Here is a 25,296-nt window from a genome sequence, read left to right as displayed (position 1 = left end):
GTGGCGTGATGCTATAGTCTATGTTGAACCTTTTAAAATTACACTTCATAAATACAGGGAAAAGGGTACTACTGTCTGCCTAGAAACTCAAGGTTTGAACCAGTTTTGTCAAGTAAAAATAATGTTATCAGAGAGAATTTTAGATTATTATTTCTCTGAGCTGTGTAGTTAATGTTACGTGTTACTGACTCTTTCTGTGAGCAGCGTGTTTGCTGCATTGTGCTAGAGGAGATCAGCTTGAGGCTCTGTTCCCTCCCAGGCAACACTTGCTGCACCCTGACAGCTGGCTGGGTCCTTGGTCTGGTAGACGCCGTGGCCCCAGAAATATGCACATCAGCAGTAGGGTGCCCCTGCTGTTGAAGGACGTTTGCTCCGATCCTTTAGAGGACCCACCTGCAGTTTAATGCTGCCTACATTTTCATGCTCAGGATGTTTAGATCATCTGGGGTGCTTGATAACCTATGTAATTTTAGAGCTGTGTGTTACACTTTTAGGAAGACAAAGCTTCATCAGATCACGCAAGCTTTTAAGGTGTAAAGTAAATTGGTTGCAAGGGCTGGAATAAATTTGTTCACCTGGATAAATGAAAATTTGGTTTTTGATAATCAACAAATAAAGTCCCTGTTAGCTTCATGAGACAGGAGGTGTGTTTAACTGGGGAGGAAAGTGTTGGGCTGAGGGAGATGCATTTATTTATTTTGTTTTTCTGTTCCAGATTTTTATGAAACCAGATTTTGCCTTGGAAGATTCCTTAACATTTAATGCCGTTTTACCATGGTCTCATTTTAGTACTGCTGGTGGGAAAGGAAATCGTGATGCAGCTTCCTCCAAGTTACTTCAAGAAAAGGTACAACTTTGATACAAGATGTCACTCGCCATCGCAGCTGTTACTTAATACAAAGAAACCCCATTACTGCTGTTTTGTGCTGTTTGTTGAGACATTGCCGTCGTGGGCTTTGATATCTCTCATTTTACATCAGGCTGCAGATTGTTGGTAAACAATGCAGGAAGCATCTTACTGAGAGAGAACTGTTTTTTTTCCCTGCTAAATAAATCTTTCCTGTCAAATCTGGAAAAAAGAATCTGTATATGGCGTAATAACTGGATCTTCATGACTGCTAAAACTTAGTGGAGCAGGTATATATTGAGAGCTTCAGAGATGTGGAGCTGTTTGCTGGGGAAGAGCAATGCCATGAGAAAGGAAAGCTTGAGGTTGAACACTAAGACTGTTGCACTCTCACATCTCAGGAAAACTCCAGAATCAAGGCGCTGTGGTTTCTGTGCTAAAAGAAATACTAAATCCTAAGGTTTTTGGATGTCAGGAGCTTCCTCTTACCTTTTGTTATTGTGTCATCTGCACTGATCCAGATCTGCACTATTTTTGCATTTCACAAAGTACTGGAGCACATTGGAGAGCATGAAAGCAGAGCTCTTTCTTTCATATTGGAAGGAGAAGTCTTTACTTGGTCTCTTTAAAATTTTTTGTTAGTTATGTAGTCATACTGTAGAAAAGCCCATAATGAATCATTTGTATGGTACACATACCCATAAAATGATTATAGAAAGTCTACATAATTTTGGAGTCTGTTTTCTAACTTTGCTTTTCCCTCCTGTTTAACCTACTAAAGCTTCTGGGAGCTGGGGGGGGGGGGTGAGTGCGGAGGGGAGGGAGAAGAAGGGAAAAAAAAAAAAAAAAAAAGGAAAAATAAAACCAAGAAGAAAAGAAAAAAAAATAGTAGTAGTGAGGTGCCTTAAGAAAAAAATAACATGAGATCTTCTGGAAGATGTTTCCAAATTCACAGGAGTTAGCCTTCCTGCTCTCCCTCCAAGTCAGTAGGAAGGGACAGGCTCTGCTGGAGACTAACTTGATCCTTCATTGGGTTGTCCTCCACGTCTGAAGTTAGAGGAATACTTCTGTGGAGTTTCTTGTGGCAGTTGCTGTCTGAAGATGAAAAAGCAGTGTCTGGCACATGCTTTAAACTCACAAAGTGAGCCTGGCAGCAGCAGGATGGACACTCAGACGTGGACTGTGAGTGAAGGAGACCCAGAGTCCTCTCCCATGCAGTGAAGTGAAAATAAGGCTTTGATTAGCCGTGAGCCGTGCCTCTTTGGAGAGGGGATACAAATACCTAAAGAGCATAAAACAGTTCTGCTGCCTCCAAAGCCACATGCCTCATCAACAAATTATTACCCTGCTTCATGTTACTGAAATGGGCCCACGTTTTTGGTTTCCTTTTTAAAGGCTGAACTGCACAAGGTTTACACTTACTGTGTGTAAATAGGCACCCTGCTGCCATAATTATCCTTAGCTCCAGGCACTATTTTTCAACAGGATTTGGAAAAATCTGCCTTAAGCACACATACTTAGGCTATTAGTGCTTTTGGACTGCTGGGGATCTACTTGAACAACTTCCCCCTGACATTTTTTTTCCTCCTTACCTCCTTCCGTGTCTTACCCAACATTGGAACTGTAAGCTCCTCGAGGCAAGTACTATAATTTTGTTCTGTTTGTTCTACCTCGCTTAGCATAGTGAAGGGACCTGGGGCATCTGATTGGTACAATCACATAAATAAATTATCATAATAACTCTTTCTCTGATCCCTGTGTCGCAGTCTGTCTCAGCTTTTCCTGTGGGCTAGGTGTGTCACAGCTGTTTGGTGGAGGATGTTTTTGATTAAACATATTACAAAAAAGATGGGTTTGCATATTGTATAAATCCCCGATGTTAAATACATGCAGGATGAAAATAACTATAAGAAGGAAACGTTCTCCAACTGATTTTCTTTCCATCTCTGGATGGGCCTTTTGAAATTCAGCATGAGGTTTGAGTGCTTGGCACCTCTTAGAAACCAGGTCATCTGAGTATTAGCATTCAGATGAGCATCCTAAAACCTCAGTCCTTTGAGTTTGCATATTCAGCATAAGCCAGAACACAGAGCTTTTACAGCTCAAATAAGCCAACCCAGTGGTCTGGTAGCTGTTCAACACAGAGAATTTGAATTTCAGGTTCTCAATGTGTGGGCATGCTCTGCCTCTGGGAATCACGCAGTGCCAGCGCACATGAAATAGGTTTAATAGGAACTCCAACTGGTTGGCAAAAAACAACTGCAGCCAGAGACATGCTGAGGATTTTTCTACAAAGCAGATGCTACAGCCTTTTAAAGGAACAGAGCCATTCCAAAGCCATGTCATCGAGTGTAGTCAGGCTGCGTCTTTAGCAGGTTCAGTGACTCGAAGTGCATAGCGTATTTGCGTGTGTATACTGTTCTTACTTGCAGGCCAGTGTCCAGAGCTGTTTCCTGGTTAATGGCCATATTTTGACAGTGCCAGTGTGCAACCATGTGGTACAAAAGTTTGGGTATTTTAAAATTATTTGTTTTTCTAACTTGTAATTTTCAACCAGGAGAGGCATCAAGCCAACCTTCACAAAGTGATTATGAGCTCATTTAAAAACAAATGATCAAACCACAATGGGTAGTTATTTGCTTGCTAATCTGACAAAGAGGTTTAATTTTTATTAGCAAAATTTCCTCGTGCTACAATAAGACAAATACCCTGAAAGTATATTTGCGTGGTGATAAGCTTGCCAAGTCATAACAACACTGTGTGTTTTTCCTTCTGTCTCCTCTTTCTAGCTGAGCCATTATCTGGACATTGTGGAAGTCAATATTGCTCATCAGATCTCTCTGCGCTCAGAAGCATTTTTTCATGCAATGACCTCTCAGCATGAGTTGCAGGACTACCTCAGGAAAACCTCCCAGGCTGTAAAATTACTTAGAGAGAAAATCTCCAAAATTGATAAAGTAATGTGTGAAGGATCACTTCGAGTTTTAAGACTGTCACTCACCAGAAATAACTGCATAAAAGCATACAATAAACTGAAGTTAATGGCTACTGTGCACCAAACACAGCCCACAGTACAGTTGCTGCTATCCACTTCGGAGTTTGTTGGAGCTTTGGACTTAATAGCAACAACACAGGAGGTGTTACAGCAAGAGCTTCAAGGCATTCACAGTTTCCGGTAGGTAACCATCTAGGATATTAATAAAATGCAAGAAGAGCTAGAATGCGGTGAGCACATTATGTTGGCTGGAGGGGTTTGTTTTACTTTTGTTGGCTCATTCTTAGAGGGCATAGTACAAAAGATACAAAATGTAAGTGTGGCTTAAGCAGTGTGACTAATGCATGTGCTAGAGATAATTTTTTTTTTTTTTTTTTAGGGGGAGGGATGAACTTTCAACATCTAGATGCTCTGTACTCCATTCTTGTCTACAGGTGGTTTAGGGGTTCAGAGATGAGAGCCAAGCAGTCGCTGGACCTTCATCTTGCAGGGCTTGTAGCCCACAGCTAAGAGATGGTTGCCAAGTGGTAGTCTGCAGTCCCTGTGCATGCAGCACCACAGAGATACAGCTCTTGTTACACAACTCCACTGCAGGCCACTGTCTTTAGTGACTGACCTAGCCATGTGGTGGTACAGGAATATGCACGGACCGTGCGTGGTGTAGGTCAGCCTCCAGCTTGTGCTTGTGTTGGAAGAAGCTTGGCAGCGCAAAGCTATCAAACCACGACTCAAAATGTGGTCTGAGGTTGGCCAGAAGGGATGTGTGCAGCCACGTCTGCTCTTGTGGAGAGCTGTATTTACAGTGCCCGCTGACTGGGAAATCCAGTTCTGTGAGCTGCTGAAGTTGGGAAGGGCAGAAACAGCGGGAAGGTGCTGCCCAAGCTGCTGTTGCCACTGTTTTTTTTTCACCCATGTTTCGTACAGGGATGGGAATTAGTGAGTTCAAGGTCCCTTGCTGGCTTGCTTCTGTTAACAGTGAATTCTTAAGGCTCCACTTGTGAGATGCCACTGCACTGGGCAAGGTCCTCTGTGATATGCAAGAGTATTACTACAGTAGAGTCCTTTTAGCTGATGTAACGTACACTATCGTAATGGTCGTATGCAGGATAAAAGTGTCATATTGCAAAGCTGCCACTGTGGTACGATGCTGGCAGAAGTAGTGTTTGTTAAATCAGCTCTGAGACTTGCATCGGCCAGTTGAGGAGCTGTACAGTTAGTTTTATAAATTGGTGCTGGGCTTTTCTGTTTTGTTTTGTTTAGAGGTTATGTGGTTCCTGCAATCTGGTGGTTCCCAGCTTGAGTAATGAAAACACAGTTGTTGCTCAATAACTGTAATATGAATGTTCAGAACTTTATGTGGTTACTGCTCTTGTCTGTCTGTTCACATGAGCTGCTCTTCTAACAGCCCTTCTAGGTGGTTTGAAAGAAGACTCAAATTCTATGTAGAAAAGATCTCAGAAAAAGTCTTTTAAAAAAATTACATTAAAATGTTTATTTTTTTTAAAAGAGCTAATAAACTATTGGGAGGAAAGTTGTTAGAAGCTGTTAGTCTTTTGCTTTTAGTGTAGATGGTCAGACACCTGAGTGCAGACGCCTCAGTGCAGTTTCTTTTCTCTTTACTGTTCCTACTCTCAACCACTTGATTATGGTGCACAGCCCTTGACTGAGTCACATCTGCATTTACCTTGGTGATAGTGAATGTAATTCTACGACCCCGTGACAGCATCAGTCAGAATTAGTTGTGTTTTGCAATCAAGTAACCTCCGTGCTACGTCAGCAGAGAGTGCAATTCTGTTGTCATTGTGATTAGTATACGTGATGTCCCAAGAACGTGCCGTTATTTTAAAATTACACTCAGATGCGGAACATACTTGCGGGGCAATATTCATCTTGTCTGTAAAAAGTGATTTCTGTGAATAACGCTTGGTTGGTAGAGTTAAAAATAGTGGTGGGGGTGAGAATGTCAGAAACGTCCCCACTGCTTTGGATATTAAAGGTAAGTTAAATGCAACCTAAGTCTTCACTGCCACCAGAGATGCAAGGGCTGTTGAGAAGCCCAGCACGGTTGTTCTCAAGTCGCATAGTGGCCTATGCGTATAGCCTATCTGGAGAAATAATGTGCAGTGGAAAGATGAAGATCTTTATAAAACTTCTCCGTAGAATTTAAGAAGCTGTGTTTTTAAAAAATAGATAAAGTTAAAAAAAACAAATCTAAATTAATGTCATGCACAAATACTTCAGCTTTTCCAAGAAATACCAAATGGATGTTCTTGCTTTGTTCTGAGCGAGAATGCCACAATTGTCAAGTGAGTTAAATACCTCTTTTATTTTAAGAGGAGAGTAGCTTCTAAATCAGTATCTAATTTTTCTGAATTACTATCTCTTTTTTTCCCCCTAAATAATTTGTATCTTATTAAAAAAAACCCCCAAACTTGTTGGTTTAGTGTTGTGCATTGCAGCTTGTAGAATTTGCTTTTGAACAGACAGCTTCAAATTGAATCGTGTTGCAGAATCATTCAATGTAAAGCAGCAAGAAAACTATTCAGATCATCCATATACAAAAATTTTTTTCCTCTTGTCATGCTACACAGAAAAAAAATGTAATTTGATTCTAGTTATAGTGAAAAATGAAAGCACCTGTGCTGTGAAGTAATAAATTGCTGTCTTTAATCTAGGTTAATATCCGCAGTGATTATATGTATCAGTCGTAACTGTATGATTATTGCTTGCTACTGCTATAGGATAGAATTAAAGTTTTAGAGCTCTTTAACCTTTTCAAGTACATCTTTCTAATTTTACACAAAAAAACTTACACGTTAACTAAATTAGAAACTGGCAGTACAGATTTGTATGTTGTTTTCACGATTCTTGTGGGGGTGATGGAGATCTGGTGATTTTTTTGCACAGGTACGCTGGCAAAGCACAGACATCTGGTAAAATAGTCTCATCCGTGTATTTTAAAAGAATTTTTACCCTGCACTCATAATTTTACAGAAGATAATTGTAGCATTCAGTCATTGAGAGGACCTGTTCTGTGACTGGTGCCTCTTAAGAGATCGGTGCCAAGGTGTTTGGCTGGAGTATGAATTCAGATTTGGCTTATTCTGGCGTGTTTCAGGGTGGAGTCATTTTTTTGTTGTTAGAGGCTAGAACATCTTGGGCAAAGTGGTGGCAGCAAGTGCTGTGAACCCTTGTTGGACTATTTCCATACCTGAGGTTTGAGAGAGTAGGTTGCGTTGCATTTCAGTGTAGTTAAACACAGTTACAGAAATAATTTGCCGAAGAGTAAGTTTTTGTGCTTACCTAAGTAAGAGCCTTTGTGTTGAGGGCATTAGTCCTGCAGTAAGTTTTGCAACTCGTCATTACATTGCAAATAATAATCTTTATTTTTTTTTCTGTTGAGTTTGTTTTGAAATGTCCATGATGCAACTGGCATGGATTTTTCTAGAGGCCATTTTTGCTTAAATTAGGTATTTGAAATGTGTCCACTTTGTCCATTCCAGCCAATTCTTGACCAACAAATTCAAAAGCAGACATGTCCCTGGTCATCTTCAAATTACAAAAAACAAATAAAATCTGCTTGACTCAGATCCAGCAAGATTCATTCCGCTCAGCTCTGCACTGGCCATGTGGAGTTCTGTAGGGAGGAGCTACCCTGGCACTGACTTTACCCTACAGGGGCTGCGAGGTCGGATCCTGCGGGCTGCGCATCGGTACAGCAGTGCTTCTCCAAGGGAGTGCTAAGACATTTTTGCTGCTCTATGCAAGCTGACGGTCCAGCTACACCAGCACTGAATTAAAGCCAGTGACCCATGCAGGTTCACATCCCCATTTTGTATCCAGGTTTATCTAAGATATCACAGCTCCTGGTAGTTCTCATTGGCAAAGTGTCTTTGTCCTTTTTGTTTTAAAAAAAAAGAAAGAGTCTGATTTTTACAGGTACTTGGTGCGCTCAGCTGTTGGTGGAAATTGGAAAGCCTGGAGCGTTTGGCATCTCTGAAATCCCCACTTTTAATTTTACTCTGCTAAAAGTTTCGCTAGCTGCACAACTTTTCAAGACTGGTTGACAGGTCTGACATGAGAAATTCCCTTATGGTTCTGTATAACAACAGTCTGCAAAATATAGTTTAAAATCTGCAATACATGGAAAAAATATTTTTAATTTAGGGTAGCATAAATTTGAAAACTCTTCTGTGTTCTCAGAAAGCCATCCTGTCATGTAAAGCTATTACTGTATCGGTCATGTGAATGAAATCTGTGACCACATTAAAAGCTCAAACATTTGAAGTGGAAGAACTTGTGGACTGATGAGCAGAGGAACTGGATGAGCAATAGAAGTATTCCTTCTTTTTAACACCAATATACTGACAAGCATTGAGTATTCTTGCTTCTGGTTCACTTCGTTGGGAAGAAAGGTACTCAGCACCTTCCAAAAAAAAGAAAACGCCCTACATCCCATTTTTACCCTCCATCAATATTCAAGTCCATATGTTTTGCTGCAAGGTGACGGTGCCTCTGAAAAATACATGGTTTCAGCTGCTCTAAGAAATGAAAGATTTGAGCCCCCCATTAAGCCAGTGTTGATTGCATGGAAATTTACGTACTGGGTGGTTATTTTCTTCAACTGTGAACTAATGATTCGTTTTCAGGTTGATTATTTAGCTCATCTCTCAATGGCTGTTTTTCTTAGGCATCTTGGCTCACAGCTTTGTGAACTGGAAAAGCTGATAGATAAAATGATGATTGCAGAGTTTTCAACTTATGCTCGCAATGATTTAAATAGACCCCTAGAAGATGATTGCCAAATTCTAGAAGAGGTATGTCTGTTATTGAAATAAACTGTCTGATGAATATGTTTGCATCTTTAACATACTTAATTAGCACCGACTAATTCACTCAGGTCCCTAGTAGCAACATTATAATTTTATACTATTTCTCTTCTTGTCCAACCTCTCCCCCAGCTTTTTTTTTCGTGCTTGATAAGATCATAATTTTAACTAAACTCATGAAACTGCAGTCCAGTCCTACTTTATTTTTTCAAAATAATCAGTTCTCTTTTCTCTGATTAAATGTATATTGAGTTCACTTCATGAACCTTAACATGCAAGTGGAAAAGAACATGGACTGTCATATCTACTTGACTGTGAAAATACAATTGTGCAGTGAAAGCTGATAGTTGCATGTTGTTCTCATTCTGTCTCCCTGTGCATTTATGGGTGCTTATATCAAGCATACAGTTGCCCTGAATACATACTTCATTTGCAGTGTATATTCCTCATTCCTTTGAAGGTTGTAAACTTCTGAAGATTAAGCTGTTGTGATTGCTTTCTAGCCAGGAAAAGGTTTGTCTGGATTTTGCCTGTACCATTCTTCAGTAATTGCGAGACCCAATTAATAGTTTGGTCTTGTTACATCTGTGGGTTTCGTGAAATTTGGTGACTGGCAGTAGCACTTAAATATTCCCATTTCTGCCCTATAGTTTCTTCCCACCTCCATGCCGCACTGTGATAGATTCTCACTTGTGCTTGTGCAATTGTATTTAGTGTCATTCTTGCTCAGGGTAAGGAAGCTCATTAGTCTTTAGAAATATCCACGTTTTTAAGCACAATTGGATGAGCACAACTGAGGAACCAGCATGAAAGGGGCTGGGAGGAAGGGACTCTCTTAGCTGGCATTGCTACAGGGGCTTTGTATAATTGAAGTATGGCATTAGTCTCGAGGCGCTGGACTGATCTAAATCCTGTTCACCGTGTGTTTGATACCTGAACTTTCTTACTGCTCTGCAATTGCTTAAAATTATTTCTTGCCCTCACCTTGATATTTTTAGTGGTTTGGTTTTTTATTTTCTTTTTTTTTTCTTGATAGGAGAGACTTGTGTCACTAGTATTTGGACTTTTAAAACAAAGAAAGCTAAATTTTTATGAAATATATGGAGATGAAATGATTATTACTGCAAAGAACATCATTAAACAGGTAAGCCAAACACTTCTAACATATCTGACAAGGTTGTCTCAACCCCTTACAAATGGTTTTTGAGTAGTTAGGAACAGCTCCAATTAAGTTTTTTGGTAGCTGATGGTCTCTCGTTTAGAGCAGCTGAGCTTGCAGACACTAAGGACTTCCTGAAGCACAGAGGTCTGTTTGCAGAAAAGACTTTCTGTAAGGAGTATCTGCTGCATAAGTACAGCAGATCACAGCTTTCTCAGTATAATAACTATTGTTCAGAATACCCTGATTTTAGCTTAGGTTTTTTTTCTTTCTCTTAATACGTGGCTTTCCCGAATAGTTGTGTCAGTACTCTGTTTCGAAAAAAACCAAAGAAACCCCGCAAAACCAAAACCATACCAAAAAGCACCCCTGCCTCAACCCTCCAAAAAAAAAAAAACCAAAATTCTTGGTGTAAATACATAAAAGATAATCAAAAATCTTGCCAGTTGAAACAATCAAATTCCCAACAAATGCTACAGAAAACATTTCTTGTCTGAATGTTAGCACAGGCCTAGCATAGGCACTTCACAAAAACATCCTTGTGTTTTTCTAAGAGGGCAAGGTGAAGTAATGAAGAAGCTAGAAGTGCTTGCCTGTAAAAGTTATATAAAAAAAATGAATCCTTGTCCACATTGCTGTCCCTTTTTGCCATTTAGGGTAGGGTATCTATTTTTTCAAACTAAAAATCTTTTTTTAGTTTGAAAACCAGCTAAAACTAACAAATGAACAAAGTTTGGATGACAATGTATGGAATATTTTGGATAGTAACTTGATAGCTTTTGTTTGCAAACAAAAACTCTAGAATGAATTTTAAGTGTGTGTTTGGTATTTTTAATTTTACTCATCTTGTTTGTTTGCATGCTTATGCATATGCATAAGGCACTTGGAGGACAGGGAGGTGACTTGAGACAGCCGGCGTGGCTTAACCAAGGGCAGGTCCTACCCGGCCAACCTAGTGGCCTTTTATGATGGAGTAAGTACATCAGTGGACAAGGGAAGAGCTATGGATGTTGTCAATTTGGACTTCTGTAAGGCTTTTGACATGGTCACCCACAACATCCTTCTCTCTAAATTGGAGAGATATGGATTTGATAGGTAGCCTGTTTGGTGGATGAGAAATTGGCTTGATGGTTGCATCCAGAGGGTAGCGGTCAATGGCTCAATGTCCAGACAGAGATCAGTGACAAGTGGTGTTCCTCGGGGGTCCATACTGGGACAAGTACTGTTTCATACCTTCATCAATGACACAGACAGTGGGATCGAGTGCACCCTCAGCAAGTTTATGCGTGACACCAAGCTGAATGGTGCAGCGGACGTGCCTGAGGGTTGGGATGCCATCCAGAGGGACCTGGACAGGCTCAAGAAGTGGGCCCGTGTGAACCTCATGAGGTTCAACAAGGCCAAGTGCAGGGTCCTACACCTGCATCGGAGCAACCCCCGGTGTCAATACAGGCTGGGGGATGAAGGGATGGAGAGCAGCCCTGCCAAGAAGGACTTGGGTGTACTGATGGATGAAAAGCTGGACATGACCCAGCAATGTGCATTCACAGCCCAGAAAGCCAACTGCATCCTCAGCAGCATGGCCAGCAGGGCAAGGAAGGGGATTCTGCCCCTTTGCTCCACTCTGGGGAGACCCCCCTGCAGTGCTGCCACCAACATCAGAAGGACACGGACCCATTGGAGCGGGTCCAGAGGAGACCACAAAGGTGATGAGAGGGCTGGAGCACCTCTGCTATGAGGACAGGCTGAGAGAGTTGGGATTGTTCAGCCTGAAGAAGCAAAGGCCCCAAGGAGACCTTATTGTAGCCTTTCAATACTTAAAGGGGGCCTATAAGAAAGACGGGGACAAACTTTTTAGCAGGGCCTGTTGTGACAGGGCAAGGGGTAACAGTTTTAAACTAGAAGAGAGTAGATTCAGACTAGATCTAAGGAAGAAATTTTTCACTATGAGGGTGGTGAGACACTGGCCCAGGCTGCCCAGAGAGGTGGTAGATGCCCCATCCCTGGAAACATTCGAGGTCAGGTTGGACAGGGCTCTGAGCAACCTGATCTAGTTGAAGATGTCCCCGCTCATTGGCGGGGGGTTGGAGTAGATGGCCTTTGAAGGTCCCTTCCAACACAGACTATTCTATGATTCTTTGATATTTGAGAATATTGTGCAAGGGGTGTTTTTCTCCACAAAAATATTTCAGGAGTCATGTTCTGATGTGTTACGAACCACCTCTGATTTGTATCTCAAAGGCTGGGAGACAGTCAGGTGGTGGGTTTGCCAGCAGATGAAGACACTGTCCTATCATCATAGTATAGTGTGCTGTTCAGAGCTGTGTTGTGAACCAAGTTGGGAACCCAGCTTTCAAAAGTTTGGAGGAAGAGGAAGATGATTATCATCATCATTACTATTATTAGGATTTTATTTTAAGCCAGATTGGCACTCCCAATCCACTTCACATTGCAGCCCCACAGTTCTGCTGATCTGGTGGTGATGGGTGGGTATAGATAACACAGGCCAGTGTTGCTAGTAAATATTGTGGCAGAATTAAAAGACAGTGATGTGTTCAACTGCACAGCTACTTCTTGGAAGGACTTGGTGATGATGCGAGCTCTTTCTTATTTGATCCCGATACAATTTAAGTTAATGAATTAATTACACCAGGATAAAACATCTGCCCATCAGTCTCCATTAGCTTTTCACTCGCCTGTGTGGGCAGCCATGGGGAGACATTTTTTCCTTTCAGTTCTCTCTTTAGTTGGATAATAGGCAAGTAGTGCTCCCTGTTTTTCTGCTCATTCTTGATTATAAAGTGCTTTTCCCATTCTGGTGGGAATATTTGCCTTTATGTTGGATTTTTCAGGTGTTACCTCTGCTCAGTAATAGATGAAGTTCAGTCGATTTCCAATGTAAGTTTCTATTGAATAGAGAAAATAGGCAAAATCAGAGTATTTCTGTGTGGTTTGTGCAGCGCATTTGCATTGTGGCCTATTGTCTCCACTCTTAAGAGATATTTTTCCTTAATAAAGGGAACTGCTTCCTTCCCACATCTCAAATGTGGTTCCCGTTCAAATGCGTTGGTGGGCTCTTTTGGTCAGTATTGAGTAGGTGCCAGGCAGGTGAGAGACCAGAGGTTTGCAAGCACTGAACACACTGCAGAGTTCAAGAAGAAGGTGTGGTTTTTAAGAAGCATCTCTCCTGGCCACCGTTAATCAAAAGGCAGGTAAAACCCACGTAGCTTGAGGTCACCATTTGGATTGTACATATTCACTTAAAGGCAAGATGAGTTCCTATGCTACTGACTCATTTGATCAGGGTATTGATTGGCATTTGGGAGAAAAGCCCCTGATTCGGTCCGAATGGAGTTGATTTGTACCTAGGGCTTGCAAGTAATGTGAACAGAGAGCAGTGAAATCGCTGTAAAACAACACGTGTGTTTGAAGTGAAAATGGATTGTTTTGGAGACCTGAAGAAACTGGCCAGTTTTGTGTGTACTGGTTGAAGAGCACTTGTCCTTTGAGGAAAAGCCACAGTGTAGCTGTAAAGACGTGGAGAAATCTAGGGACAGAGGCAGGTGGTGCCCTGGAGGTGAAGAGGACAGGCAGACAGCAAATACTATGTCTCCTAGGAGAGCAGGTGAAACTGGGTCTGCCTTAACAGTGGAAAGCACAGGACTGTAGGTGTGTGCTTCCACACTTCCCTGCTGCTGTTCCTTCCAGTGAAGGTTAGTTCCCAAGTCTTGGATTTAAAGCTGAAAAGGAAGTCAACCAACGTTTTCTGAAGTCAGTCACTTGGGAAAGGGGAAGAACACGGCTGCTATTCTTAAGTACCTGACCTGAGAGACGTTTTTGAAACAGCGCTTAGCATCCATGCTCAGAAAAACATGTCCCTTTGAGGTGGAGCCAGTGTGCCCTCCAGAGCTTAGTACACAGTTGGGAACGCTTTGATCATCTGTATTTTGCAAATAGATATTTGGGGGGGTTGGATTTGGGGGTTTCTTTAGGGTTTTTTGTTTGTTTGTTTTTAGAGAAACAAGTTGTTAAATGATACAAATATGCCTTTCATTTATTATTTTACTTTTCCTTTTTAACTTGGGGATTATTGTGTATGTTATGAACCTCAGCAGCAGTTAGAAGGAAGCTAAGATCTTTTTTTGTTTTGTTTTTTTTCCCTTTAAATTTGACAGTGTGTGGTTAATACGGTATCGCAGATAGAAGAAATAGATACAGAAGTGGTTGTTAAGTAAGTATACAGCCAGATTATTTTTTTTTTGGTGATGGGTGGGGATAGGAGATGGATGCTTTATAGCATAGATAAATTTATTATTCTAATTTGTGCTTAAATTTCCCTGTAATTAAGGATTATCCTTCTCTTTCACCTTAAGCCTATGCTTCTATCCTCCTCTGTTAGAATATTGTGTATTCCCCTTCCCATTCAGCTTCTAAAGTTACCTTAAACTTACCTTTAAAATAAATACTAAAATTCTGTGAGTCTCGCTGCATGAAGCATGAACTATAGGCACATATCTCTTAACGACTTGAAGGCATTCTCTGTTGTCATAATCTGGCATTTTGTATTAAAAGGTGTCAGTAGTTTCAGTACTTCCCACATAAATGAGAACAGGAACTATCCAGAGAGGAGACCAGACAGTTTCAGACCCAAGAAATGGTCCGGCAGGAACCTCACAAAGCCCAACAAAGGCAAATGCCATGTTCTGTGTCTTGGAAGGAGCAACCCCTTGCAAGAGGAGAGGCAGGAGCGAGCTGGCTGGCTTCAGAGGAGCTTTGCAGGGCAGGACCTGGTGGGTCCCAGTGGAGAACTGGTTGGCCATGGACCAGCAGTGTGTCCTTGCAGCTGCAACATGGCCCGTGTTAGCATAGCCAGCAGGTCGAGGAACAAGAAAGGCATTGAGATCCAGCAGAGGACACGGGGTTGGTTGGGGGCTGAAGCATGGAGCGTAGGAGGAGCAGCCGAGAGAGCTGGGTCCCCCTCCAGCCTGGGGAGGGGAAAACGCAGGGGAGAGCTGCCCACAGCTATCCCATGGGGAGGGTTATAACAGAGCTGCAGACACAGCCAGGCTCCTCTCAGAGGTGTGCAGGAGAAGGATGAGGTGCAATGGGCACAAGATGGAAGATGAGAAGTGCTAGCTAAATCTTAGGAAAACTGTGTTCCTTATGAGGATGGTCAAAGACTGGAACACGGTCCCAGAGAGGCTGTGGGAGCTCTGTCCTGGGACATAGTCAAGCCTTGACCGGGCAGGGTGCAGAGCAACCCGATCTAGTTGGACCTGCATTGAGCAGGGGTTGGACAAGGCACCTCCAGAGGTCCCTGCTCGAGGCCCGTGCTAGCTTCTCTTTCTCTGTAGCTCTGTGATTGATTTGGCGCAGGAAAAGGTTACCCCAAGATAATAAAAGCAGACCAGCTGATAAAGCAAAGTGAGTGGCAGAATCTGCATGGGATTCATACCCCAATTGGGAAAAGACTGGGCACGGGGTCATTTTTAAACATTGGATGTTTGGTCACCATTCTCCAATGATTACTATTCTGCAGTTGGGTCCTAACTGTGTGTTACAGAGTTTAACTTTTGTTCTGTCAATGACTTTTCTGCCCTTTGCCACAAACAGCTGACTTGCACTTTAATAGCAGAAGTGGTCTCATTGCAATGCAACAAAATGGGCTTAATAACATGGCTTTTGTAACACTTGCAAAATATTTTAATTTAAATTTTTTTTGTGTGTTTTCTTTTTTCACGTGATATCTGAAAATGTTATTAACCCCCCTCCCTTGTTGGTAACACATACTTGTCCCGGGGAAAAGAGCATTGTGCCCTGGAAAAAATAAATGGTAAATGTGAGGCATTTATTTTTTTAGTATAATTTATTTTTATATACCTCCTTCCCCATTCCACTTGCATACATTGTATTGATCGTGACTGTTGTTCAGGTGATATCTGTTGTTCCGCCAGATAAAAGTCTACACAGTTTTCCTTACATTTATAATTCCATTTAAAGCGTGGTTGTTTTTTTTCTTTATGTGCTAGTAAACAGCATGGCCAGTAAACATTTGCTGTTTACTGAATGCTGCTCTTTTTTTAGGCTTGCAGACCAGATGAGGATGATGAATTTTCCTCAGTGGTTTGATTTACTGAAGAATATTTTTTCTAAGTTTACCATCTTCCTCAAGAGAATAAAGGTAAGACATTCATTTACCAAGCGCTTCACATAGTTCAGACACGAAATGGAACAAAGTTGCTTTCCATTTGAAGTCTTAAGGTGTTGTTTTTGCTTATAGAGTTCAAACTTCTGATTGAAAGAAGGATATGCGAATATCGGCACCCAAGGCAAAAATGATTATTGCTAACAAAGAGAGCAGTGGGAAGAAGATAATACCTCTTGTTGCCTGATTACATCCATTTCAAGCTGCTAGGGATTAGGACAGAACTTTTGTATGTGTTAGATTGCTCCAAATGAGGTTTCTTTCACCATTCTCAGAAACATCTGATATTGGTTACGGTCAAAGACTGATGGATCTGCCTCCAAATGCTAATTACACAATAGAAAATAAAGCCAGGATTTAGTTTAATTTTGTGGGTAAAAGAAAATATCTTTCTAGGGCAAGCTTGTGGCACAGGGGTTTGGGTTTTGGTTTGGTTTTTTGTGTGTGTTTTTTTTTAATAAACATTATATTTGATTCTAGGCAACGTTAAATACTATCCGTAGCGTGGTTTTCTTGGTTCTAGACAAGAACCAAAAAAACAGAGACCTGGAGGACACCTTACAAAAGAACTCTGCTAAAGACAGTACAGTGGACACAGAAGTGGCTTACCTGACTCATGAAGGCATGTTCATAAGCGATGCGTTCAGCGAAGGGGACCTCCCACCTGTAGCAGCTGACACTACCTCTCAAAGAAACACTTCCCCAAACAGTGAGCCCTGTAGCAGTGATTCGGTTTCTGAACCAGAGTGCACTACTGATTCGTCATCCAGCAAAGAGCAAACCTCGTCTTCTGTTACTCCGGGGGGAGTAGAGATGATGTGAGTAAATGCGCTGCCTGTCTCAACTTTGCAACGTGTCAGTAACAAGGTGTTAGGTGCAGGCGGTTGTTTCTGATGATACAGTACAAAAATGGCTTTGGAGGAGTGTGCTTTCCTAGGTAGGTGAAGCGGAATGGCTCTCCACCATCACTGCTAGAGATTGCCATCAGACTGTGCTGTGCCCAGCTCACCTGTGTTCCATTTCCTTGCCTTGCTCTCACCTCTGCCTGGAGTGGTACAGGTACTGATCATGTCACTTCTTACAGAAAAGGGCCCCTTCTCTGTCTGTTCTGCTGGGGAGCCCACTTCCGCAGAGAGCAGGAGAGATGCCAGTCTAGCCTACATGAAAGACGGGTTGTTTGTCATGCCTTTAGCAGGCAAAAGCATCTCTGTTCTCTGTCCATGAGCCCTATGGCTGTGTTTTCTGGTTTTTTTGGGTTTTTTTTAAGCCAGCTTCATGGAATACACCTTGATAAATTCTAGAGAGAAATCTGCTGTTCATTGTCACCTATTTGACTTGCATGGTTAAATAAATCCATCTCAGTGCTTTGGTAACATAGGCAGCTCTGCCCTGTGGTGCTCCAGCCTCCACAGTTGTAACCTTTTTGGCATCCTTTTACGCACACCTTATTTATGGCTGGAAATCAGAGCTACCTTTTTAAAAGAACCAGGCATAGCGTGTGTGAGACTCAGGCAGGAGCAGCTTCAAAAGCCAGCATGTCTGGATACAGAGTTCTACGAAGCAAAATTGAAATACCACTTGTTACCCTGCTGAAAGATGGAAGATAGCAAGTGGCCTGCTCACTCTACCTGATTGGTACTCAAGTAGCTATTCTTGTGTGTTCAAGCAACTGTGACTTTTGGTAGAGACCTTCCCCCTCAAATCACAATGCTGGCTGAAACAGATAGATTTAAAAATAAATACGCTGTGCCTAAACCAAGTTCTGTATGTCCAAACATCCGTCATATGCTGGAAGAGAAATACAGCATGGAGTCCAGGGTTACAGTGAGGAGCAGGGAAGGAGAAGGGGGTTGGATCTGAACTGGTCTGGACCACTTTGCCAAGTTTGCTAAAAATACACTGCCCAGCTAGATCTCTCGAGCGATGAAGTTGGTTCTGAGGCGGGTTGCATAACTTTGCTCTAAAATGAACTTGCTTCATCCCTCTTCTGGTTTTCTTTGCACCTCTGCTCTGTGTTTGGAGCAGGCTAATAAAATTACAGAGCTACAACAATATTAGTCTAGTTGCTGCTCTGGGTTTTCTCTTTCCTCTCATACTGTCAGTCCCTTGAGCAGCCACACTGGACCAGAAGATCGTTATCTTAACTAATTACATGGATGGTGGAGCTGTGCTATGGGCTAGCCTCAAAACAGTAGACAAATCGCAAAAGGTTTTTTAAAAAGCACCAACTTAGGACCCTGAAGTTTAAAGATCTAACAGAAGGACTGCCTGTAGATTAAGGTGGTGAGGAGTGCAGAAGTATCTATTTTAGGTCTTACACTTGCATTGTAAGAAAAATGCTGTGTTTTATCTGTCATACACTTGTGATGCTCAAGTGTTATAGGAGCTGGGTAAATTGTAGTGCAGTAAATGTTAGTAATATTTATTGTATTAGTAATGGCTATTTCGTGTTTTCTCTTAGACCATAAATAGCAATTATAATGTAGATTTAAAACAAAATATAAGGATGTGCAGTTGTGTGTTTCCTTGTTAGAGGGACTGACATAACATTGACAGCAGCTTAGAAGATCCCATCTGTACAAGGTGACTTTGGTGATTAACTGACTGTCTGCATTTGACAGTTGCTGCAAGGCTCTTTCCTCCTTCAACCTTGAGCAGAAATACTGGGTTTTTTTTGTAAATTAATGCTCAACCAACTGGTTCTGTCATTTGTAGGATCGGCGATGACATGAAGCTGACTGACCTGGAACTGGTCAGGCTGGCAAACAATATTCAAGAGTTACTTTATAATGCCTCTGATATCTGCCATGATCGTTCAGTCAAGTTCCTCATGGCAAGAGCAAAGGTAAGGAGCTGGGGTCAGACTGCTGGCTGGTGTCTCATCCTTAATGAGAATTAAGTTCTCGTCCCAAGTTACTGGTTTAACGAGTGAAAATTTTGAAATGGCATTCTCCTTTGAAATTAAGTAACTGTTCCTGCTGCCACAGGTGCTTGATGTGAATGCCCAGAGCGCACAAGCATTAACGTATCATGTCATTGTAAGGCAATATGGGTTTCTGCTACTTTTTTTTTTTTTCCTTTTTAATATTCTGACTTGCTGTCTTTGAAGTTCCATGCAGAGAATGCATATCTATGACAAGGTAGCTGCTAGCACTGCAATCTGCCTTCTCTGTCCCGTGTAGGCTTAAATAATGTGCTTCTTAAAACACTAGGTAGCCCTTAGACATGCTGACTAGATGTTTCTTTACATCTCTGAATTTTTGTGGTGGTATGTCTCCTTACAATGGTTTTCTTTGCATGTATAGGATGGCTTCCTAGAGAAGCTGAATTCCAACGAGTTTGTTGCTCTTTCTCGCTTGATGGAAGGCTTTATCTTAGATACTGAGCAGATCTGCGGCAGGAAAAGTATGTCCTTGCGAGGAGCACTTCAGAGTCAAGCCAACAGATTTGTGAATAGGTTCCACGAGGAGAGGAAGACGAAACTAAGGTATATTTGGGTAGAAGATCTTTGTATTCTTACATGAATAATTTTATAATTCATATGCCAGGCAAACACGATCTTTTGTTGCCAAGAACACTAGTAAGCCAGTTGTACTTAAGAGCACAGGGTGAAAAAACTGTATTAAACCCAATTATTTTTAATTGGCTTAGACTTTTACTGTTTTCATAACTTAGTTTCTTCAAGCTGGCTTGTTCTACAGTTATCTAAATAAGGACAGCGATAGCTACAGGAAGTAGTCAGGACTGACGTTGAAGGGCAGGATTACTCTATCTCGGGTTAAGTAACTTCAGGATAATTGACTCCCAGCTGTTTAAAAAAAAACCCTAAAACCCAACGCAGAAAACCTCCAACAAAAACAACAACTAAAAATAACCCAAACCAAAACACTTGCGGAACAGCCTTCCCAGTAAAATACATCAAGTCTTTTTGCTCTCATCCATCAAAAGCTTCTAGAACTCCAGTGTTTACACATTACTTCAGTGGCAGCGATCTCATAAGGATCTTTATTGCCTAGTATAGTCTTTTGTCCCCTATGATAGCTTGAATGAACAAATTGTGAGATCTCCAGGCTGACACAGTGCTTTTCTGTTTTGCTACTGCCAATTGTTGGGCACCTCTTTCTAATGAAGATGAAAAACATAATATTTGGGGCCACTGACTTTTTTTGAAATTACTGTAGTTTTGATTCCACAGCAATACAGGCAAGAGAGGTGTCAAGACAAGGTATGTCATTTTCTCAGCCTCCTCTCTTTTGTGTTTATAACTCTTAGCCTACTCTTGGACAATGAGCGCTGGAAGCAAGCTGAAGTTCCTGCTGAGTTTCAGGATCTTGTCGATTCGGTGTCGGATGGCAGAATTTCTCTCCCTGAAAAAAAAACAGCAGGTGTGTATCTTGCAATTCTACTGTTAACTGAATTTAATATCAGCAAATGCTGCTATTGAATGTTGAGGGACATATTCCAGTGTCGCTCTAGATCTCTGTTTGCTCACTGTCTTCTGGGTGATGATGAGGAAGTTGATACTTTTTTTTTTTTTTTTTTTATCCCTTTTTGCTTTCTTTTACTGGTGTTGAAAGTTCTTGTGCTGACCTTAAAAGATTATTTATTTATTTTTTGAAAACCCATCTAAGTGTTAGCACAGGGAGGGAGCTACTTTTTTATTTATTAAGTATTCCCAGTGTAGAGGCTTACAATCTTTGCATACATTCAGTCTTTCCCCAGAACATACCACTGAAGTGTTGCGAGGGACAGAGGACCATGTATTTGTGCTCAGCTCTTCTTGTGTTAAACAAAACTTACTCCTTCCCACTACTTTATCTGCCAGTTGTTGAAATGAATGCTATGTGGCTGCTCATGGAAGTGAAAAGTCATGTACGCTCAATTATTTACCTTGCCACAGAAACCTCATTTGACCTCAGACAAGTCACTTTTTTCTCCTCCTGCCCTATTTCCCCGTGTGCACAATGGGAATGCGTAATGCGTTCTTACCTTGTGAGGATTCTCATCCAATATTGCAGTGATGAATGTGTGGGAACAGCTAGAACAGGAGGAAATCATACACAGAGGGAAAAGAAAATGGCAATAGATGAGAAGGAAGAAAATATGGTAATATCACAGTGGAGAAACCTCAACCCCTTAAAAAGGAATATAGTGGAGCCAGCGTGTATTAGACAATAATCACTCCAATTATGGAACACAACACCAAAATAAGCTCATTGACCATTGCCCTTAAAATAAGCTCTTGCAGCTTCCTTCAAGAAAATAGGAAACTGGTGGCATCAAATTTAGCGTGAAAAACTGCATCAGTAAGAGCTTCTAGTATGAAGCCTGAGGAAGAAGTGGTTTGAAGCTAAGATATTAATATGCACAGCAAATCGTTTGAGAATGTATAGTAGAAAACCTAGCGACTTTTTCTGCTTTTCTTCTTCTATATGTAACCTGTTGTATTTGAAGTTTCTAAGTCCATAATGACTGTGGGACTTTGGGGGATTTTTGATCAAAAATCCCAGTAGATAATAAAGTAACTTCATGGGTTGTAATAATTATGGTGGGTCAACAACTGTATAATAAACATTGTAAATGAGAGCAGTGCTTTAAAGATTGACTGTGGGTTTTTTCCAAGCCTTAGCAAGTGAACACTGTATTTCTAGAAACTAGTATTTTTTGTGCTTGTTTTAACTTCAATTGATCTCTCTTCCTTTCTTGCTAAAATGTCTAGCTACTGAAGAAAGAAAGCCAACGGAATTCCTTATTGTTGAAGGACAAAAATATGCAACAGTTGGGTAAGATGCACTCTTTTCTATTAGCAGTGGGTTAGTTGGCAAGAACTTTTGAGTAGAACTGTGATGAATACTAACAGCTTCAGCGATCTTATTTAAATAAAGAAACCCCTCTCATTCCACAGACTAGTTTCTCCTTAGTTCCCAAACAGTTATAAAACATGGCAAGTTCTTCTGTACATTGAAAAACTGTTTCTTCTCTGAATGTCTAGGCTGAAATTTATGGTTTTGTTTGAATGTGGGTTTTTTCCAATTATTTCATGAAAACACATAGTCATGAAAATACAGGTTTGTCTTCATAGCACACTGTTGTTATTTTTTGCAATATAGGTTATCTCTGGCAAAATACATGAGTCCACTTCTGCATGATTGCTTATCTTATTCAGAAGAAGTAGTAAGATATGGGCAATCTCAGAAGCTGCGTATGCTATTTCATGGTATCCTGATTGCTTTGGATTGGAAAGTAGTTTCTTAAAGCTGGTTATATCAAAGACATTTTAAAATATATAACACTCACATACTTTCATTTGAAAGCACACTGTGATGCCAAAGACTGTGAGGCTTAAGCATTAAATATACATGAGAGTGGTTTTGGGGAGGGAGTAAAACCTGGCGATCTCACTCCCAAGAGTCCTAACATCAATTTACCCCAAACTGAAAAGTTCTGATTTACGTAATGTCTTTGACCAGCTGTCCTTTTATGAGTTGCTTCATGATGATATGTCATTATTCAGTTAGAAACAGAAGCTGACCTCTCAAAACTTTGTGCCAGCCACTGCAAAGGAGCATTTCAGGTTGGCTAGGAGCATTTGAATGTGCCTTAAAGGATAAAGTTTACTTAACAGACGACGTGTTTGATAATCCATCCCTGCTCATTTGAAACTTGTTATATTTAGCTCTGTGAAGCAGTTGTCAGCTTCATGTTGGTGCAAATATTTGTTTCAGTTCTACGCACTTCTACATACAGTTTCATTGTATTTATTCAAATAAAATGCATTCACAAAAAAAAGCCTAGATGTTCCCCAAAAATTCTCAAGGTGTTTATTTTCAGTTGATTCATGTTTCTGTACTCTGCTGCTTAAAGGAAGAAAGAGATTGAAATTTTTGAAGTTAAATCAAATTTACGTTTGATCTTGCCTTAGTTTTCCTGCCTTCTGTGTATTTGAATTCAAAGGACCGTACCTGCTCTTTGTGGAGCCTTCTTAATTCCATCCAGTAGCTCCCAAATTCTGCAGTGCCTGCTGAATTCAGGGGAAATAACAGGTGTTGAGCACCTTTGAATATTTGGTGCTGTTTCTTCACAGCTGCTTTTCCTGTTTGTGACTCCTTAGCATTCATTACATCCTTTCAGTGGTGGTTGTTGTCTACATTCTGTGAATTTTTATACTTGCTCAGAGTTGGCCAGGATTGTACAGTAGTGTAAGAAAGGAGTTTGGGATTTTTTTGTCCCCTGCCAACACCTACGTGAAGACTTCTAGTTCCACAGTAGCATTTTTGGACATTAAAAACATATACTAACGAACCTTAGAGATTTTTCTCTCATGTACGTTAAGTACTTTTTCCACGTGCCACCCTGCGGAATGGGTATTCTTTATAACCATCTTCATGTATATCTTCTTTTATATTTTACTTCTACTTTATTTAAGGCTATAATCTGTAGCATTAGGTAGCTTTCTATAAACGTGACTGGCCTGTGTTTGATTTTTAAATATCTTCTGTGCACTGAGATGATGTATTTGGCTGTTTCCTCTCTTGTAGGACAGTATTGCTGTTAATAAGAATAATCCTTGAGTACTGCCAGTGTGTGGATAACATTCCTTCCATCACCACTGACATGCTTACCCGCCTCTCTGATTTACTGAAGGTATGACTCCAAATGTACCGTATCGGGGGGGCAGTCGGGTATTCAGGGTGGAGAACGTGTCTTACTGTCTGTAATGCTTCACATGCTTTTATGATTTCATATAAACGATATAAATTGTCTAGAAATTATTGCATTTGTTACTGTGCCATGAGGTGACCTTCTAAGCTAAGGGCATTCAAAATGCAATTGGTTGCGTGAATTGACTTCGGGAAGGCTGTCTTTCCTCTTGTTCACCTGGAATATTGGAAATCCCATCTAGTAGTGTTTGTCAGAGCTGTCTGCTCTTCAGGCTGGGGGTAGGATTAATGCTGCTGAAGAAAAACCAATTTGATCCCAGATGCCACAAAGATATATCTATATTCAGGAAGGAAATGAGTCCCTTGGTTTTTACAAGTCAGTAGAGGTATAGTCAGTAGAAGCATGAAAAATAGTATGGGATGAAGCTTCTGTTGTAAAATGTAAAGATGATGAAAGACCGGGACCTTTTTGTCATTTACTTCTCAGTAGAGAAGAGGAAAGCTGGTAAAGCACAGATACTGCAAGGTAATATAAGTAAACAATAATAAAAGGAGCATGTGAAATGCACCTTAAAACTGTGATATATATAGATATATATATATAGGCTCCAAAGCCTAGTAGTTAATTTCAAGATTATGTCAGGTATTAGAGTTGTGAATATAAGCATAGTTGATAAAAGATGAACAGCTTCTACTCTCCAAAAGTGTATTTTACATAAGGTGGGGGACGGGAAATGCACCCTAGGAGATAGACCTTTAAATAATCTTCCTGTTGGTAGCTCTTACCTGAATAACCAGATGCAGGATCACTCCTCCTTGCAGTCATCATTCGGATTCATCCGCAAACCTTCCCCTTTCAGAGCAGTATCCACTGCGGATCCGTCAGCCTGGGCCTGGCCATGCCTCTCTTTGCTTCTTGTTCTCCAGCTGCTGCTTCACTCAAGTCTTGCAGCACCTTTTCACAGGCAGGCAGGATAGCAGCAGATGCCTTAAACTTCGCCAGATTTGCATCTCTGTCTTACTTCTCTCTCCCTTCCATATTTTGTATCTAGCTCTACGTCATTTGTGTTTTATTCCTTGATATTCAAACATGGTGTGCAGTTTAATTATTGTATTGCGGTGCCATCAATTGGAGAGGTGATGAGAACAGCTAGCAAAAATGAAGATCGTTTATTACACTTTGAACAAAATAAGAGCCACTCAAGGGTGTCCTTGCAAGTCACTACACTTTTTGTTTGATAGCTGTCAGAGCTAGCAAATTTTGAAGGTTGCGAGAGCTAGTCTTTATTGTGATGGAAGCTGCGAAGTGTTCCCAGGTTAACGAAATTCTGGGCTATTTTGGACTTTGTCTGCAACCAGAGTGAAATTACACCAGTGTACGAACAAAAATGCAATCATAATTACTGGAGTTGTTTAGCAGGTGCAGGCAGGAGAAGGCTGGCAGCCACAGAGCCGGAATGCAGAAATGCTTTCCTCCGCGCAGTCACAAGGAGGGGGTATTGCTCTTTTGATGTTTCAGGCACGCTACTTCTTTGCTGCTTTGACTGCAGCAGGCCATCCGGTAACAGCAATATCTATGAAAGGCAGGGGGAGAGTACGA

General features: G+C 41.1%; 1 protein-coding gene across 5 annotated transcripts in view; it reads left to right on the top strand.

The window, feature by feature from the left end:
* Positions 1–25,296, top strand: part of VPS54 (VPS54 subunit of GARP complex) — a 54,543-nt gene that overhangs the window by 17,254 nt on the left and 11,993 nt on the right. For all 5 annotated transcript variants that reach the window (XM_063328355.1, XM_063328354.1, XM_063328356.1 and 2 more), the window contains 12 exons: positions 716–847; positions 3,637–4,022; positions 8,533–8,659; positions 9,708–9,815; positions 14,006–14,061; positions 15,915–16,011; positions 16,516–16,853; positions 18,751–18,880; positions 19,341–19,522; positions 20,308–20,420; positions 21,755–21,818; positions 23,574–23,679. In XM_063328355.1, the coding sequence (XP_063184425.1) occupies positions 716–847; positions 3,637–4,022; positions 8,533–8,659; positions 9,708–9,815; positions 14,006–14,061; positions 15,915–16,011; positions 16,516–16,853; positions 18,751–18,880; positions 19,341–19,522; positions 20,308–20,420; positions 21,755–21,818; positions 23,574–23,679 (1,839 nt within the window). The remainder of the gene's footprint in view (positions 1–715; positions 848–3,636; positions 4,023–8,532; positions 8,660–9,707; positions 9,816–14,005; positions 14,062–15,914; positions 16,012–16,515; positions 16,854–18,750; positions 18,881–19,340; positions 19,523–20,307; positions 20,421–21,754; positions 21,819–23,573; positions 23,680–25,296) is intronic.

The sequence above is a fragment of the Chroicocephalus ridibundus genome, chromosome 3, assembly GCF_963924245.1.
Source record: "Chroicocephalus ridibundus chromosome 3, bChrRid1.1, whole genome shotgun sequence".
NCBI lineage: Eukaryota > Metazoa > Chordata > Aves > Charadriiformes > Laridae > Chroicocephalus > Chroicocephalus ridibundus.
The sequence above is the reverse complement of the archived record's forward strand: the minus strand, read 5'-3'. Positions and strand labels throughout refer to the sequence as shown.